The following is a 19,741-nucleotide window of genomic DNA, read 5'->3' on the forward strand; positions in this document are numbered from 1 at the left end:
GCTGGAGAAAGAAGGGCTGAGGAAAGTGAGAGTAGTTAAAAGGGAGGTGTTAAGGAAAGCATCGTCCCCAGACTGAGAAGAACGGCCCTCGTCTCTCTGCTAGACCCCTGTGTGAAGACCGGAATACCAATGTGAACCGGAGGCCCCTCCGGTTCAAGGGAGGATTGTTGATTATACCACCCGGGTTCAATCCCCGGCCCTTTCCACCATTGCCGAACATACTGCTGGTATGGAAAAATACCAGCAGGCCCCAGAACACAAACCTGGGACCTTGAAGGCCAGATGCCAAAGAATAAAGCTATAAAACTGTTTTTGCAGGAATTCACAGACACCAGAGACACAACAGGATGGGGCAGGAGATATCGCAGAGGGTACGCAAATAGTCTGTGGGAAAGAATGCAGGGGGGAGAAAGATAAGGGGAGACAAATAACAGCTGCCTGTAGGCAGACAGCGTAACAATATAGTGGTGTGAAGCATGCAAGCAGAAATCAGATAATTAGCTGACTTTGGATTTGTCACCTATATAAGCAAAGCTGGTATGTAGTAGGGCTGGCGAGGATTTTGTTTCTGTTGCAGAGCCCAGCGCTGAGCTCTTTATTATGTAAGTATATATTTGCTATATTTGCTTCCTGTGTACTGTTTGCTTCCTGAGTATTGATCTGTTTTGTGTATGAATAGCATATGATTTCCAATAAAGAATATAAATTAAAAGTAGAATCAGAGTTGTTCTTATAAACTATTTTACCTCTGAAGTAGACTTTTAAACAAATGTCAGATTCTCTCTAACAGAGGTGCACTCTCTCTCTCTCTCTCTCTCTCTTGTGTGCAAAGGCTGCATGCATGGCAGGGATATTTTAAATGATATGTGTGTACTTCCATGCACGATATAAAATTAAGCATATCTTTACTTGTATGTGCTCCTTTCAAAATTTACCTGAAAGCATATAAGCAAGCTATGGTGACTTTCAAACAGCCGCGTGAGTGTACATGTACGTGCGTATGCTGGCTCACACCCAGAGATGCAGCCATTTTATAACATAGATGCATATGTAAAAAAATCAGCTGTTTGTGCATACATGTGTGTATAATTTTATATGATATGCGCATGTGGGTGCAAATGCTGGCTCTACTATGTAAGTGGGGGGATTTTATTAGATATGTGAGCCAACGCAATTACGAGCTTCCCCAGTCTTTTCCCAGTTCGTCCAGGTAAAGGATATGACTTCCTAACCCTCCTAGTTAATATTCCTCCCTTTTACTGTTTTAGCCTCAACCCTTAAAACCCCGCTAACTAGCCTTGTTTTTTTGTTTCATTACACCATCCATAGCAGAATTAAAGTTACTCAGTAGGAAACCCCAGCACTTGCTTGTGCACATAAATACTTATGTGCACATTTCATGTTACATACCCAGACTGCCCACACCTTGCCCCTTTTTGGCCTATTCTATTTGTGCACATACTAGGAGATATGCACATACTCAGGCACTTCTTAAAATCCGCATAGCGTGCACCGTTTTGAGATACTCACGTAACTCCCGGCTTTGGTGTACATAAGGCTTTTAAAAGTTGTCTTTAAGTGTATATCAAATGTAAACATTTTAATGTATAAGTATGTATGTCTATAAACATAAATGTTTCACTCTATAAGTCACTAAATAAATGAAAGTATAAATATAATGTGAATTGGGAACCAGGGACTGCTGTATTATCTCTGCTGTATCAAAGGACAGCAGTCTGGGACCTGGAATTAACTGGTATATGTAAGCTAACCAATTTTTTCTTCTGTATTCTTTTTAGAAAAGACTTGATCAATTTTACTCATAAAGAATATATGAGAAATTTATTCTTATATGATAAATAAGCATTTTCTTTTACTGAATATTCTTTGGTCTGATTACTGAGTTGCTCTGTCTTTGTAAATAATTATTGCTCTCATTAATACATTAAATCTTAGGAGCAATGATGTGTTATACTTATGACATGGAGTTCTGGAGAGAGTGACCTATAAAGGTACTCCTTGTTAATGATTCTTTCATCCAGTGCTACCTGACAGAGTATGAACCTGAGACAGAGCCACTACAGTTATAATGACATGTTGGTTTACAGAAGTGATTACAGCAGTTTACATGGCTCTGATAATCCATTGCCGAAACAGATACAGGATCATTCCACGAGAGCTCAGGCTTCTTTGTAGGCAAAGTTATGATTGGCCTCTTCTTTGGAGATCTGCAGAACAGCAACTAGGTCTTTACTATAAACCGTCTGGATATCAAGGTTAGAGAGGAAGCATCCTTCACCTCTGCAGTTTGAGAGGGGCTTGAGCACCAATTTGCTTATGAGGGAGTTGCTTGGGTGCATCCCAGTTGTCTGGACTGGTCTGACCGGATGAAGAAGGTGAAATTACTTCTTACCTGATAATTTTCTTTTCATAAATACAGTCAGACCAGTCCAAGACCCTCCCTATGCTGCTGCTATCTTTACTGTCTTTGTTCATTCTATGCATTGCAGATGTTTTTTTCAGGCTAATAAGCAACATTAGAAAGCATCATAAATGCCTCTGCTTCGCTGCAGGTGAGTGACTTTTTATGTTACTTAGGAACTCTTTCTTTGTTCCTTAGTCTTCTGGAAGTTCACTGGTTAAAAAAATAAATATAAATAAATAATAACCAGTATTATGGTTTATGTATTAAAGTTGCCATAGTTAGCTTATTACGGAAATAGTGGCAGGCTATTTAAGGGGTGACATCAGCAAGTCTCTTGATCTCTGCCTCTATTTGCTGGTTGGCATGCATAACCCACAGACAGAGACAGACTGGACTGCTCTGAGTGTATTATGGAAAGGAAATTATCAGGTAAGAAGTAATTTCACCATTTGGCAGTTCCCATGATGCTTTGTATTGGCATGGAAGCTTTAAAATACAATTGTACTTTTAAAGTGATGGAGAAGACTCCCACTTTTTCTGAAGAAAAAGATGTCAGGCCACAGGGAGGGAAGAGGAAATGTGGGAGGGAGGAGTGAAGCTGCAGTAGCAGGGTGTACAGAGGGAGCACAGGTGATCAGGAGGAGATCTTCATCAGCTGTAATTGCAGCAGATTAACTTCTCCTATGTGATCTGCTGTAAAACCCTAGCTAATTGTGAAAGAAGGTTCATGGCGCTGTTGCCCATGAAAGGCCAGTTCTAACAGAGCCAAACCCAAAGGAGGAGGAAACTGATGGGCCACAAAATATAAGAAGATGATTCCATATTTTGTTTGGTTGTTAGACTTAACAAAAAAAACCCAACAACCTTGCCATGGGTATTTTCTGCAAACTGTTTCAAATCTGTGGGAATTCTATAGATGCAAACTAGGTAAAATCTGCCTGGTTCATATCCACCGTGAATGTACTCTTACACCTCAAAATAGATGAGATGAGTTAGAAAAATGTAAGGATTTGGAAATGCAATTGGAAATACCTAAATGACTGAGGATTCCCTGCATCTGCCTTTCCTCACAAGCATCCACCATTTCTTCACTCTTCAGTATCCGAGAGAGGAAGAGTGTTTGTAAGAAGACCTGCAGAATGAAATGGAGTCTAATTATTATCAACACCACACTTTCTCTTTCACTCTTATTGATACATTTTTCTGCTTCACTTTTTGAGTTTATATTACCCAAAGTCAAGTAAAAATCAATACAGAATGTTATGCCTGTCGGTTGCAGATGGCTGCGACCGCATGTACTTACTTCTTGCACTACCCTCCTGCCCTCCTCAGGTCTCCTTGCGTTGCGGGCCAGTCTACACCGCCACATTCCCAGGGACTCCTCATGGCGGCATGGATGCCGTTACCACCCTCTACGACTTCGGGCCTTCCTAGGCGTATACACTTTCGTCACTGGCCCCGCCTTTGAAGCCTCTTCTGTGAGAACCTCGGGGGCATCCCTGTTTGATGATGTCATTGGACTGCTGTACTTAAGTTCCACCTTCGCCCCCAGCTAGCCGACTTGGCAACAAGTTCCGTACGTGTCTACAACTCCTGCCTTCGTGTTCCTGAGACTACGCTGCCTAGCCTTTGCTCCTGGACCCTGTCTGGCACCCGCTCCTCAGGGGTCAGTGTGCGCTCTTACGGGTCTCGCTCCCCTGGCCTACTTTGCTCCTCGGGCTGGCTCTGCGCCTCCTGGTTTCTATCCTGCAAGGCTTTCTACTTCTCGGAATTCTCCCTGGAACACCGCGGCAACCTGTGAATTCCATGACAGGGCTTCCCTGTTCCTCAGGGTTGTGCCTGTATTCTATATCAGACTATCTGCACCTCCCCACTCCTTGGGGCCGCGCTTACAAGCATCAAGAGACTCTCAGAGCTTCCTCCTCTTCTTGGGGTTGTGCTCTTAGGTATCACTGTGACTGTCAGCCCCCCCGCTCCTCGCGGTTGCATCTACTTTAGACTGCCGGCATTTCCCCGCTCTCCGGGACACTGCCTACATCTGCAGCAGAGATCTGGCTCGGGCTTTCCTGCGTGTTTGCATCAATGTTCTCTACGCTGTACAAGCTCCGCCTCTCAGGGAGCTTCCTGCACGGCTAGTCTTGTGCCTTCCGCTCAGTGGTCTGTCTGGCGCATCCTCCCTTCAGGGTCTTAGCCCAGGTACTGCCTCCAGCCTGTCATACTGCTGGGATAATCTCCTGATCCCTGGGGACCTCTCCATCACTGTGCCAGAGTTCCCTGCTGTGCCTATACCTCTCCTCCCGACAGTGCGGACCTGTGAGGCTCCTCCCCACAGTAGCAACAACTCACATCTCGGGCCAATGGTTCACACACCCACAAATCATAACACAGAAATAAATGTTATGTTATGTTAAATATCACATCTCAGTGGCAGTTGTTATGTGTGCCGTCCGCGGCAGACCCGCAGCACGCCCCTCTCACCTCTCCACAGGGACTCCAGCCTCTGGTTCCTCCTCGATGGCGGTGGTGGGCCACCAGCTCCATCCTCGGGCCTCCCCCGGTACCTCCGGCTCTGCCACTATTCCCGGCATTCCTGGTCCTGCTGCCACTGCTCGTTGACTCTCTCTGTGTGGCCCGCAGAGAGACGCCACTACCCGCGCTGCGCCCCTCCCTAGGTACGCGTGCATCGCTGATCCTTAAATAGGGACCTCAGTGGGAACCTAGCCGTGGCCCTGGATGATGACGTCAACCTATTCATAGTATTTAAGCTCAGGCTCCGCTCCATAGTGTTGCCTTTGCAACAGGTCTCCTCGCTGGTCGAGTACTCGTTACTACTAAGAGATTCGTCTCTTCCCTGCATTCCTGTTCCTCGTTGTTCCTGATTCCTGTTTCCTTGTTCCTGCCCTGCTTATGCTTCAGATTGACTACACGGACTTTGACCCCGACCTCTGCTTCGTATGACTAAACTACAGCCTATTTCCAGACCCCGACCTCTGCTTCGCTTGACTACGCTACAGCATATCTCCAGCCCCAGACCTCTGCTTGTCCGACTACGTATTGTATATCTTCAGACCTGACCTTTGCTTCGTCCGACTACGCTATTGACTTTCTCCGTGATCAGACCTCAGCTTTGCTGGACTACACTATTGACTGTCTCCGTGACCTGACCTCAGCTTTGCTTGACTACGCTATTGATTATCTCCATGATCAGACCTCAGCCTTACTTGCCATTGTCTCTGGATCGCTGCCTGCCCTGACCCAAGCCTGCCATTGGATGCCTCTTCTGTCTACTCCCTGGATGTGGATTCAACAGGCTTTGGCCTACCATTGCTCAAGCGCCCTCTGTCTGCCTTTGTTCATTGGCGCCCGAGTTTCCAGGACATTATCCAGTCCAGAGTAGGACTGTACCATCTCTTGCCTGCTGTCTCTGGGCTGAACCAACTTCTTATGCAGCTATATACAGAGGCCTACCTAAGTCCTGCTGTTCCTGGCACCCAAAGGCTCAACCTGCAGGGAATGAGGGCTGGTATAGGTGAAGCTCCAGCGGCCTCTGCTTCTCAGCCCACTCCACCTGCCGATGGTGGGGACCCGTAGGTCCTTACCTATGGGTTGTGTCAACCTCACCTCGGCGCAAGGGTCCACCTCCGATGCAACAGGTTGCAAAGGCCATGGACTCAGTGGAGCCGAGTGCCCTCCAGGCCATCCCAGACCTGGCATCCAAGGTACAAGAACAACAGCAGTTTCTTGAGGCATTGGCCTCCTCCATAGATCATCTTCACACCCGGCTTGATGCCCTCGCCAATAATCCAGTTTCTATCCTGGCTCCTCCTCATCTTCAGCCATCATCATCGATGCCTCGAGCTTTGTTGGCCTTAGCAGCGCCCCCACACTTCAACGGTGACTCCAGACTCTGCAGAGGGTTCATTAACCAATGCTATATGCAATTCGCTCTGCAGCCCTCCGTCTTCCAGGACCTTCATCTTATCTCGTCTTGAAGGGAAGGCTCTGGCATGGGCCTCCGTCCTGTGGGAACGCTCGGACTCCCTTCTAAGGGAGTTGTCTCAGTTTGTGGCTGTGTTTCGATGGACCTTCGATGATCCCGGGCGGCATGCCATGGCAAGCACCAGTTTATTACTTCTTCGTCAAGGTCAAAGAAGTCTCTTCGACTATACCATCGAGTTTCGGACTTTGGCTTCCGAGCTCCCTTGGCAGGAAGACTGCCTTCGAGCCATCTCGAAGGCAGTCTTTCCTTTGTAATTTCCTTTCATAGTTACCTGTAAACCGACATGATGTGTCCTACGAATGCCGGTATATAAAAAGCGTTAAATAAATAAATAAATAGATAAATACATCTACCTGGATGGACTTTCCTCACAGCTGAAGGATGAGCTGGCTGTAATGGAGTTCCCATCCTCTCTTGATGACCTTATATACTTGACAGGCCAAATTGACCACTGTCTCCAAGAGCGTCACCTAGAGATTCGGATGCCCAAGAAACCCTCTTGGGTTCGGTTCCGTTCTCCACCGACCATCAACCCTGCCCCAAGCAGGGTCACTACTGTGGCTAAGACGGAAGAACCCATGCAGTTGGGTCGTGGGTGGCTGACACTGGAAGAGCACCTCCGGCGGAGACAAACCGGTCTGTGTCTGTATTGCGGAGCACCTGGCCACCATCTACAGACCTATCCTATCTGTCCGGGAAACTTCCCAGCCTAAGTTCAGTAGGGATCTCGAACTTGGGAGCAACCTCTCCGGCCCCTCAATTATCTGTACCGGTCACCTTGATCTGGGATTCCTGGTCCTTTCCAGTTCTTGCTCTGTTGGATTCTGGAACAGGAGGTAATTTCATTCTCAAGGATCTTGTCCAGCTCCTGGGCATAAAGAACCGTTCGCTAGAGACCTCCTATTTATGGAGAACCGTTACCCAGCTGAATCTCCCTTACCACAGAACCTGTCCAGCTGTGCACTGGCGCCCTACATACAGAAGAACTTGAATTGTTAGCAGTGGAGAAATCCATCCATCCTTGGACTTCCCTGGCTACAAAAGTATTCTCCCCAATTTAATTGGGGCTTGTTGCAACCGGTGGAGTGGGGTCCTGCCTGCCACCAGTCCTGTCTTCAGAAAGTAGTACCACCATCCGTGGTCCCGTTGGCTGTCACTTCCTCTGGCATACCCGCTCCTTATGCGGATTTCGAAGATGTGTTTTCCAAACAAAAAGCAGACCTTCTTCTGCCTCTTTGGAGGTTTGATTGTCCTATTGATTTCATCCAGGGATTACGCCTCCTCGAGGACGCACTTACCCTCTATCTCTACTCAAGACGAGGGCCATGACGGAGTACATCCAAGAAAACCTTACGAAGGGATTCATCCGCCCCTCTACCTCTCCTGCTGGGACCAAGAAAGATGGGTCACTTAGGCCATGTATTGACTATCGTGGCCTAAACATCATCACCCGCAAAGACAGGTATCCTCTGCCACTAATCTCAGAATTATTCGATTGTCTTCAGGGAGTATCTATTTTCACAAAATTGGACCTACATGGGGCATATAACCTGGTGCGAATCCGTCCCAACGACATTTGGAAGACTGCCTTTAACACCCAGGATGGGCATTATGAATACCTAGTGATGCCTTTCGGCCTCTGTAACACGCCCGCAGTTTTCCAGCGAATGATGAACGAAATTTTCAGAGATTTGCTGTATACCAAGTTTGTGGCCTACCTGGACAATATCCTTATCTTTTCTAAAGACCTGGCCACACACCGCACTGATGTTCGTACCGTCCTCCAACGTCTTCACGAGAACCACTTGTTTGCAAAATTGGATAAATTCCTGTATGAGAAATCCAGCCTGCCTTTCCTTGGATACATTATCTTCCAACAAGGATTTTCCATGGACCAGGCTAAGTTAAAAGGAATCCGGGATTGGCCACAGCCCGTGGGCCTTAAAGCTCTCCAGCACTTCCTGGTGTTTCTAAACTACTATCACAATTTCATCCCACGTTACTCTACTCTGGCCGCTCTTTTGACAGCCCTAACTTGTAAGGGACAAAATACTCGAAATTGGACTCCAGAGGCAGTCCCAGCCTTCCACCACCTCAAAGAAGTCTTCCAGGCGGAGTCTTGCCTACATCATCCCAACCCAAACCATCCATTTCTTATGGAAGTGGACACTTCCGCTATTGGAACTGAGGCGGTCCTGAGCCAATGCACTGCTTCCAGTACTACAGTCCCGTGCTCATTCTACTCCCGTAAATTCTCATCTGCGGAGCGAACTACAGCATAGGAGATCATGAGTTACTTGCCATAAAATTGTCCCTCGAAGAATGGCGCCCGTGGCTAGAGGGTGCGCAACATAAGTTTACTGTGTTCACTGATCATAAGAACCTGGAGCATCTGAACCAGGCCCAACGTCTCAATGCCCATCAAGCTCAATGGGCTCTGTTCTTTTCCAGGTTCAATTTTGAGCCTCGTTATCATCCAGCCGATAAAAACCTCCAGGCAGATGCCCTAAGATGCTCTTTCGAGCCTGATACTCCGGAAGAACCCAGCCGCTACTCACCCAGTCCCTGCTGGGAAGACTGTCGTGCCCTGATGACTCCGAGAAAGAGTTCTCCACTGGGACTGAGATTATCCAGGACGAGCACAAACCTTGGCATTGCTCCAGCGGTTCTTCTGGTGGCCTACTATGGTCTCTCACACTAAAGCATATGTTGAATCCTATAACACTTGTACACAGCAAAAGCCCCTGGTCGGTCGACCTTGGGGTCTCCTGCAACCACTTCTGGCTCCCAAGGAACCGTGGACCCACCTGTCTACGGATTTCATCGTGGATATGCCTCCGTCAAAGGGTCATACCGTAATATGGGTAACCATAGACTGATTTTCAAAAATGGCCCATTTTGTCCCTCTACCAAGCCTACCATCTGCTCCAGAGTTGGCACGCCTATTTTTTCACCATATCTTTAGATTGCATGGCCTATCCAAGGACATAGTCTCAGATAGAGGTCCACTGCCAGATATTGGTGCGATCTTTGCCGAAAATTCGGTATTAATATCAGTTTGACAACTGCCTATCATCCCCAAGCTAACGGACAAGCAGAGCGAATGAATTGCTCCTTGAAGGCCTTCCTGCGCACTTACATCAATGACCGCCAAGACAATTGGTCCGAACTTTTATCCTGGGCGGAGTTTTCTCACAATTCCCATATTGCCACTGCTACAGGCACATAACCATTCTCTATCGTCTATGGAAAACAAGCATGACCACCACTGCCCATATGTTTGTCAGTATCATCCCCTGTGACATAGGCTACTGCGGATACCCTCAAAGACTTTATAGGAGCAGACGAATCTTCGCTTATATCAAGCCGCTTCCCGGGCCAAGAGAACTGCTGATAGTCATCGACGCTCATCTGCTGAATTCCTCCCTGGCCAGAAAGTTTGGTTAAGTACTCGGTATATCAGACTCAGAATACCTTCCCAAAGGTTCGCTCCAAGGTATATTGGACCTTTTACAGTCACCTGATGCATCGGACCCGTTACATACCAGCTTCGGTTGCCTCCTACGCTGGGAATGCATAATACGTTTCATGTATCTCTCCTAAAACCTGTGGTCCAATCCGGGCCTGCCCGAAAGGCTCCTGAACCACCTCCACTCGTGGTGGAAACTGACACGAAATACAAGGTACACAAAGTCCTCGAAGTCCGCCATAGGGGCTGCCGGTGGGAATACCTCCCTTCCTGGGAGGGTTATGGACCCGAAGAAAATTCTTGGGAACAAGCTCAGAACATCTTGGACAAAACCCTCCTCTTGAACTATCATCGTGCCCATCCGGGCAAACCCCGACCTCCAAGAGGGGGGCATAAAGGGGGGGTACTGTTACAAATGCCAACGCGGCAGACCCGCGGCATGGCCCTCTCACCTCTCCGCAGGGACTCCAGCCTCTGGTTCCTCCTCGCTGGCAGCAGTGGGCCGCCAGCTCCATCCTCGGGCCTCCCTCAGTGACTCCAGCTCTGCCACTGTACCTGGCGTTCCTGGTCCTGCTGCCACTACTCGTCAGACCTCTCCACGTGGCCCACGGAGAGACAACACTACCCATGCCGTGCCCCTCCCTAGGTGCGCGCGCATCACTGATCATTAAGTAGGGACCGTGGCGGGAGTCTAGCCGTAGCTCCGGATGATGACGTCAACCTCTTCATAGTATTTAAGCTCAGGCTCCACTCCTTAGCATTGCCTTTGCAACAGGTCTCTTCACTGGTCGAGTACTCGTTGCTACTAAGAGATTCGTCTATTCCCTGTGTTTCTGTTCCTCGTTCCCAGTTCCTGTTTCCTTGTTCCTGCCCTGCTTATGCTTCAGATTGACTACACAGACTTTGACTTTGCTTCGCTTGACTACGCTACAGCCTATCTCTAGACCCAGACCTCTGCTTCACCTGACTATACTACAGCCTATCTCCCGACCCGGACCTCTGCTTTGCCTGACTACGCTACAGTCTGTCTACAGACCCAGACCTCTGTTTCGCCTGACTATGTTACAGCTTATCTCCAGCCCCAGATCTCTGCTTGTCTGACTATGTAGTGCCTATCTCCAGACCCTGATCTTTGCTTCGTCCGACTACTCTATTGACTTTCTCCATGATCAGACCTCAGCTTTGCTTGATTACGCTATTGACTGTCTCCGTGACCTGACCTCAGCTTTGCTTGACTATGCTATTGATTTTCTCCATGATCAGAACTCAGCCTTGCTTGCCATTGCCTCTGGATCGCCGCCAGCCCTGACCCAAGCCTGCCATTGGACGCCTCTTCTGTCTACTCCCTGGATGTGGATTCAACAGGCTTCGGCCTACCATTGCTCAAGCACCCTTTGTCTGCCTTTGTTCCATTGGCGCCCGAGTTTCCAGGACATTATCCAGTCCAGAGTAGGACTGTACCATGTCTTGCCGGCTGTCTGTGGGCTGAACCAACTTCTGCAGCTATATACAGAGGTCCACCTAAGTCCTGCTGGTCCCGGCATCCAAAGGCTCAACCCGTGGGGAATGAGGGCTGGTATAGGTGAAGCTCCAGCGGCCTCTGCTTCTCAGCCCATTCCACCTACCGACGGTGGGGACCCGTAGGTCCTTACCTACGGGTTGCATCAACCCCACCTCGCCCCAAGAGTCCACCTCCGACGCAACAGCAGTGAGTTCCTGAGCTTGGATTCTGCCCAACAGGCACGGGGATGCTACAGCAGCAGTGTTCACAGTCCCAGGGAGGGAGTCTTTCCCATCACACAATGGTCACACGTACTGATCAGACTTGATGTGCCCGCATACCGTGTGCATAAAAGGAGTGGTAATCTGTGTCCTATGGCCAAGGGTTGTTGCTACAAGGGCTTATGAGAGGGTTGTTGCTACAAGTGCTAGATGAGAGGGGAACAAAGGGGCTTATAAAATGGGGAAATAACTCTGGGTAGTTGTGAATAAAGGCTTAAGGTACTATAGTGCAGAAGAGTCTTGCTCCAACTGAGCTGGCAGCCCCAAATGGAACAGGAGAAAGCTGCAGCTAATAGCGAGTGTGGATTTCACCAGTGTTGCATAAATCCCTGTCAGCTGTGTAACTATGAAAGAATCAATGGCAAACAAAAGGCATGCTCTTTGAACAAATAAACATTCCCAGAAATAGCTCTTCCAGATGTTATCCCACTCAGTTTTAACCATATTCACTGAAATAAGAACATTTCCTGAAACGTCTCATTGTTAGTGCCATGGAGAAAGGACTGTCTAAGTTCTGTGCCTCTCTGCAGTGCTGATTAGGTCTCATAGTGCTAGAGGAGTGGCTCATGGTAGTTGTAGCAACAAGTGCCATATGGTTCAATCCCTGAGTTGGGTCTTCCCGCAGATCAAGATATTACTTATAGCTTCCTTCCGCATTGCATTTGTTTATTTATTTTTATTTATTTTGGACTTTTCTATACCGACATTCATGTAGAAAGTTACATATCATATCGGTTTACAGTGGAACAGAATATTGCAACAGGCATTACATAGAACTGTACCATATGTTTGATGTTTTACGTTTCTTGATTTTATTGTTTGTTTTATAAGGAATGATGGTGATGCTCGCTTTCCACTGTTGTACTGCACACAGAATCTGACTTGTTGCTGTTTTCATGTGTGCACGTTTGTTTCTACTTTATGATCTCTCTAGTCTGCATTCTGTCTGTCTGTGTTCTGCATGTGTGACCGAGGTAAGGTATTCTGCTAGCTTGTAGGTATTGGGTAGGGATCTAGAGTAGCTTGGCATGTTCGGTTTTCATAATAGGAGGTGTATTGGTGTTTTAAGGCCTGATGTAACACTTTAATCTATAAAGTAGTTACTGATCAGGGGATACCACCGGTTTGTTTAGCAAACAAACTGGTGGTATCCCCTGATGCAGATGCTTTTAGAAACATTGACCCATATCAGGTACAGCAGCATCAAACGTCATCATATATCAGATAAGTTATTCTCTGCTTGGGACCTTACAAAGAGTTTTATTTGCAATTAGAAAAATTAAAACAAAACGAACCCTATAAGAAATATGCACACAAATTCTCACAGAACACAGAGACCAGCGATTTATACATAAGGTAAGAGAAGGCTTTCAATGACGGGAGTGCCCATTATGAAGGTCTTATTTCCGATTGTTTGAATCTTTAAAATACTTGCTAATATTGGAGGATTTATTTTAATAGTGCTGGCATACGTGGTACCATAATGGGTCAGACCAATGGCCCACTGAGCCCACTGTAGCATCCTGTCTCCAACAGTGGCCAATCCACATCACTTAGAAATCTGTGGCAGATCCAAATGGGGAGAGAGATCAATTCCCAGATGAGAGACGCTGCAATCCCCACACCTGCCAAGTGTTAATAGAGCCATCCTTCAGAAACTTGTACAAACCTTTTTTTTTAAATCTGACTATGCTACTAACTTTCACCACATCCTCTAGTAACAAATTCCACAGCTTAATTGTGCACTGACTGAACTCCCCCCTCAAGTTTCCTTGGTTTGTTTTAAATCAGCTACCAGATAGCTCATGGCTTATCCCCTGTCCTAGTACTATCCGAAAGGGTAAATAATTGTTCCCTAGTTCCCTGTTCCACCCCACTCATTATTTTATAAACTTCTATCATATCCCCTATCAGTCATGTGTGACAAGCAGTAACCTGCAGCTCTCATTCTGACTCTCCTTCATAAATCTGTTTGCTCTCAGTGACAGTGGAATTAGTACTGGCACCTTAACCTGGGCTAGCTGCAGACCGGATGCCTCAAATTCAAGAGGAAGGATTGCTGGTGATGGTAGATCTGTTCTCCAGACTCCTTTTAAGGGTCATACTAGAGGTCAGTCAGCCTCTTCTCTCTCTCTCTCTGGGTCTCTGCACAGACAGGAAGAGCTCTGTCACTGCATGGAAAGGAAGACTGATTTCCTTTGGGAACCTCTTACCTTGACAGGTGGAAGTAAGAAGATACTTTGAAGGAGCGACAGCACCATGGAAATAAGCCAGCTGATGGCCTTTTCTTTGCTCATATTCAGACTCAGAAGTACCAGGTAGAAGGCTGAGAATGCAGAGATGGCAAACAAGCAGAACCAGCAAACATGAGGGAACCATGTGGGGAGGTGGCTGGAGATGGATACCCGCTGTGTCCGGTTAGGAATGGGAAAGCCAGTGACCATGCTGAAAGCAGAAGTGAAAGTGTGAGTGCAAGAATCCCTCAGAGAAAAACAGAAGCTAAAAAAAAAAAGAGAGGCTTAGAACAAACTATTCTATGTCCTTATTAAAATGAAGTTATTTAGGTAAGTTTGGTTGAAGGGAGGGCAATATTCACAGATATTTACCTGCAGAAATTGAAGCTCTAAAAATTTCCCCAACCTGTCTGCATCTAAAAGTACATGTAGGAAGCATTCTCCCCCCCCCGCCCCCCACCCCTCCAGCTCTCTCCCTTCCCCTTCCCTTCTCAGACCAGACCTCAACACTCTTCTTCCTTCTCCCTCCCACCTCTGAAGCTGCTACCTCAGTCCTACAGCCACCATCACTGCACCACTGCTTCCTCCAGCTGTGTGGACCAATATTTCTGCCTTCTTCCAGCCTATGTGGCTGATTCAGATGCCCACACTGACCCTGCTGCCTCCCACCCATGTGGGCTGATTTCTCTGTTTCCTTTTGGTCAGTATGCTGAAGGCTCCACTTTCCTCCAGTCCAACATGTGGCAGCTGCAGCACCCAGAGATTCGCCAGAAACCAAAGATTTCATTAAAATCCTGGTCTCTGGGTGAAACCCAGAAAGGTCCCAGTGTAAAGGGGCCTATGGTCCCTTCAGTAAATTTTAGGCTCCTCCAGGCAGAGGATGTTTTGTAATTGTCAGAGTAGTGAATGGACAAAATCATTTATATATTCTGCTTTTCAGTACATCATAGTGTACATCAAAGCAGATTACATTCAGGTACTATAAGTATTTCCCTATCCCCACAGGGCTTACACTCTAATTTTGTATCTGAGGCAAAAGAGAGTAAAGTGGCTTGCCCAAGGTCACATGGAGCAACCACAGGATTTGAGCCCTGGTTGCCTGGGTTAGAGCCCGCTGCTCTAACCACTAGAGCTACGTCTCTCTTCTCTTGGCGTGGCCACAGTGATACAGTCCAGGGTTTTGGTCAGAGATGCATGAGAATATTCTAGTTGAGAAGGGGTTGAAGCTGGAAAAGCAAATTAAATAAAAAAATAAATGTCTAGTCTTTCATCTCTTGGCAGAAGGTAATGGTTGTGCAGTAATGGCTATGGGGCACTCACAGTGCTCCATCTGGCATAAATGTGATTCGGCCCAAATCCAGCTGGCCAAGGCTCCCGAATTTGTAGAGGTTGTATCCGCTGCTGCAGCAGCAGCACAGGCAAATCATGGGGTGGCACTGATTTTAGATGGTGTGGGTACATTTTCGATGGTGTCGACAGCCACATGGGTTTGGACTCCATGGATCTGGGAACCCATCTACCTTGCCCAATTACCAATAGTATCATCTCCACTGCTAATTTGTGTTGCTTTTGGGCCTCCATCTGTTCAGCCCAGGAAAGCTTTCCAGTATCACCTCCAGCCCCGCCCATAGGGGGGCCTTCCTTGATGGCCTCCATCACCACTTCTGGAGCATCACCGCTTGCCATCGCCTGGCTCCACTCTATCTCGGCCTTTGCTGCAGTGACCACCTCGGGTGCTGAGGATGCTGCCGGCAAAGGAGGTTTTTCCGCTGACAAAGTCTTCGGCAGGATTGTGCTGCTCCTACTGGTTTCAGACCCTTTGGGTGATAGAGGACTGTCATGCTGTGGCACCACTAAGCAGCAAAATGCACTTGAGGTGGATAGACTGGCCTGCCATCCAACAGTAATCCCTGGGCCTACTCCAATATCCTGAAATAGGGGTCCCTTGCAGCAGTAGAAGTGCGTGAAAAGATGCTCCAGCTGTTGTATCGCATTGCAGATGACACATTCAATGACTAGTATCGTTCCAATACTGGCATATGACATGGGTATTGTACTGGTCTTGCAGCTTGCATTAACCCAAAATAATGGCCTGGCCCTCCAATGGGGACGATCACTTTGATTATCCATTGGCCTCTGACCATCTGCATGGTGTAAGCCTCTTCCAGTGGTGATTTAGGATGGCTACTATTACCTGAATTTTAGTTCTTGAAAATTGGCTTGTCAGACATAATGCCTCAATTCAATAAATGTCTTTGTTTATATCGCTGTGTCGCTTGAAGCATTTCTTGACAAAAGTCAGAATTAACTTTAAATCAGAATGTCTGTACGTATCAATAAATAGAAGTGTTGGTAAAGTTGTGGGTCTAAACTGCATGCTTGGCTATCTGATGATTAGAAATCACAGCCTTGCTAGCAGTCTCTTAGCACCACACCCGCTACACGCAATCCCTTGTGCTGAGGACGATGTGGCTGAGCGTGCCGCTGCTGTTATACTGTTTCATTGATAAGATGCCGTACTCACTGTGGTAAATATACACACAGGGTAATGAGATCACAATGTATCCTTTTAAGTATACAATTATATTTAACAAAGAATACTACACTTTTAGAATAATGTGCAAACTTTATTAATTTTTTACTCTATCTAGACAATAAAATACTCACTACCACATTCAAACCCATTCACACTCACCTAAAAACATGTTAAAAACATTTCCAGAACATAGTGATTGCAAGAGATTCTTATTAGATTTTTAACAATCAATGTAACCAAATACAGTACTTTGTATATGTCAGATTACAATAACTTCATTTTCATTGTATCATATTCGCCATGATCGTTGTTACATTCCAAACCCAATTTACATCATTGTCCAACAAAAAATCTTTGTTTCTCCCCTCATGGGGCTTCCTCAGGGACTTGTGTTATAAGTGCGTGAAAGTTGAATTTCCCAATATAATTCTCCAATATAATCAAACGTAGACTACTGATATCTGAAATATCAACATAAACAACCTTCAACATTCATATCCAGTATATAACCATATACCAATTCACTCCCCCATCACTAGATAGATACAAACCCAAAAACTTCAATGGCATATATACATCAGCTTTTTCTCCAATTTCATCATCACACGAAATTCCCGAAAACTCTTTTATACCATGATTTATATACCGGGTATGTCAAAGCATACATCCCTACAAAACAACAAGCACAACGCACCACATAAACTAACATTTCCTATCAAATTACCTGCCGCATCTCAGAAATGCACAAACTGCCACCATCTTCACTACTCACGTAAATCGAGCTGGCGTCCACGTAGCGTCAATCACATGTTGCAACGTCGTGACGAAAACCAATACAGCTAAGGCCATTATAAAGAGCCATCAATCAGTATACTAAATTATCCAATGAACTTATTTAAAAAATGCCTGCCATTCAATGGGTCCATTTAGACCATAAGGACTCATCGTTCTCCATTGAAAGATCAATCGTTGCTCTAATCTTCGCAATTTCGCCGATATATCACCCCCATTAGGGGCATATAGACGCTTAATCACCATAAATCTTAAATCACTAACAGTATGTCTTTGTTCCATCCAATGGTTGACAAGCGGAGCATGTTCTACTTGGGCATTAATTCTACTTCTGTGCTCAATGATACGAACCCGAATTGTTCTAGTCGTCTGGCCAATGTAAATTAAATTGCATGGACAAACAATTAAGTATATAACTCCTTTCGAATTGCAAGAAAATAACCCTGGTAAGCTGTAGGGAGCATTTAACATGGGATGACAAAATTCCGTGCATTGAATCGCATGACAACATACCGAGCAGGTCCCACAAATAATTTGTCCTGTTTGATCCTCATCCATTCCCTTTAAAAATCGATATTTTAAGTTTTCTTTCAAATTCTGACACTTTCTTACTGCAAACACCGATGTATCCACAAACCCTGGAATGGATGACAATATATGCCAATGTCTAAGAATACTAGATTTGATCCCAGATATTTTAGACGAGTAAGGGATGGTACACACCATCCGCTCGAATTTCTCTCTACATTGAGGAACAAGCAAGTTGTCTCGATTCGCAAAACGCGCTCTCTTATAAGCTTTTTTGATAACCTTTTTCTTATACCCCCTGTCCACAAACCTTTCAAACAGTTGTCGTGACTGTATTTCAAATTCAGACTCCGATGTACATAATCTACGATATTGTAAAAATTGTCCAATGGGGATGTTATTCCTTAATAATTTAGGATGGAAACTTTGATAATGTAACAACGTGTTACGATCAGTCTTTTTTCTATACACCGTTGAGACTAATCTTTGTTTATCAATATAAACAGTCATATCAAGAAAGGTAACCAGTGAAGTACTATAATTCACCGTGAATTTTAGATTTATGTCAGTGGAATTCAACATTGCTAAAAATACCTGTAAATCATCCATATTCCCCTGCCATACAAAGAAGAGATCATCAATGTACCTTTTCCAGGTCACCACATTGGCAAACCATCTAGAACAATAAACAAATTGTTCCTCAAATGCTGCCACATACATACATGCAACACTTGGAGACACCGGTGATCCCATCATCCCAAGATGATGAGTGTACATCTGACTGTAGTTACAGGGTTCTTTCTGTGTAGGTAGGTATTGTCAGAAAATATTTTATTAAATATGAAAATGTGTTTATTTGTAATCAAGTATATTCAGTGTAGTCACTATTGAGACATGAGATTTGCTTTTCTAGGCCATGTATTAGAAAGGGGCCTCTTTTGGTTGTCTTCCAACTGACACCTGTGTCCTTGGAAGCTCAGAAGAAAAAATAAAAAAGTAGAAGATGTTTTTATTTCTTATCTCTGCTCTGAGTTAGAAGGAAATGGGAACTCTTCCTGACTAGCCCCGTCAGAAGGGGGGCAAGGAAGGCAACTTTAATGTGCTGGGAAGCCTTCCAGCTCCAGACCCCTCTGTTTCAGGAAGGGAGGGGGGAGGAATTTGTTAACTTTTGGAAGAGAAGGAGCAGACTAGCCCCTACCTGGTTTTTTTCTGTTTATTTAAACCACTGCTAACAAAGAAAGCAATGCAGGCAGAACTTTGACTGATCGCGTGCACGAGAGAGACAGACAATAGTGGGCTAATATCTTCGTGAGATCTGGTGAGAAATTTTACTTTTCTACATATGAGAACCCTTTTCTAATTAGGTACTATTATTTCTAGCAAGTATTAGCAAGATATGTATTAGAAATGCATTTATTTTACTAGAGAAATGTCTTTAGTAGATGTTTATCTAATCTCTATTGTGGCAGTCACTATTGCATTATTCACACTTATAGCTCTGCACTGCGTGATTCAAATGAGGTTTAAGCACTGTAATTCTTCATAAAGTTATTCATATGCTTTATCACTTTTTATCTGAAATAAAAGAAATTTCATTACTCTAAAGTTAGAATCCACATCTCTATAAACAATAAACTTCTATCTAATGGCAGAAGGGTCATGTGAATCAGGTAGGGTTGGAGCAGAGCATAACTTTGTCACATTCAATGACAGTATCCTTATTACAGACCTCTGGATAGAGTCCATGGTGATTTTAAATGTCCATATTCTCCCAGCGGCTGTCCCATGGGATCCTAGTGAGGGGTCCCTCTTGCTTTGCAAAAATCCTAACTTTAGAGATCGTCTTTCTCATGGACACCCAGCCTGTCTTGATTCCTTGGGGAGATATCCTTTTCTTGCTCTTTCCTTGGTTCAGTTGTTCATTCATCTTAGCTGTTAATTCCTGTGATTTCTCTTGTGGAAAAATCTGGGGACC

The 19,741-nt window shown here is 45.6% G+C and overlaps 1 protein-coding gene across 1 annotated transcript in view; it reads right to left on the reverse strand.

Annotated features, from left to right (window-relative positions):
- Positions 1-19,741, reverse strand: part of PKD1L3 (polycystin 1 like 3, transient receptor potential channel interacting) — a 305,810-nt gene that overhangs the window by 152,115 nt on the left and 133,954 nt on the right. The window contains exons 15-16 of the mRNA XM_029610662.1: positions 13,890-14,121; positions 3,458-3,557 (exon numbers count right to left, since the gene is read on the reverse strand). Coding sequence (XP_029466522.1) covers positions 3,458-3,557; positions 13,890-14,121 — 332 coding nt within the window. The remainder of the gene's footprint in view (positions 1-3,457; positions 3,558-13,889; positions 14,122-19,741) is intronic.

Source organism: Rhinatrema bivittatum, chromosome 7 (assembly GCF_901001135.1).
Source record: "Rhinatrema bivittatum chromosome 7, aRhiBiv1.1, whole genome shotgun sequence".
Lineage (NCBI taxonomy): Eukaryota > Metazoa > Chordata > Amphibia > Gymnophiona > Rhinatrematidae > Rhinatrema > Rhinatrema bivittatum.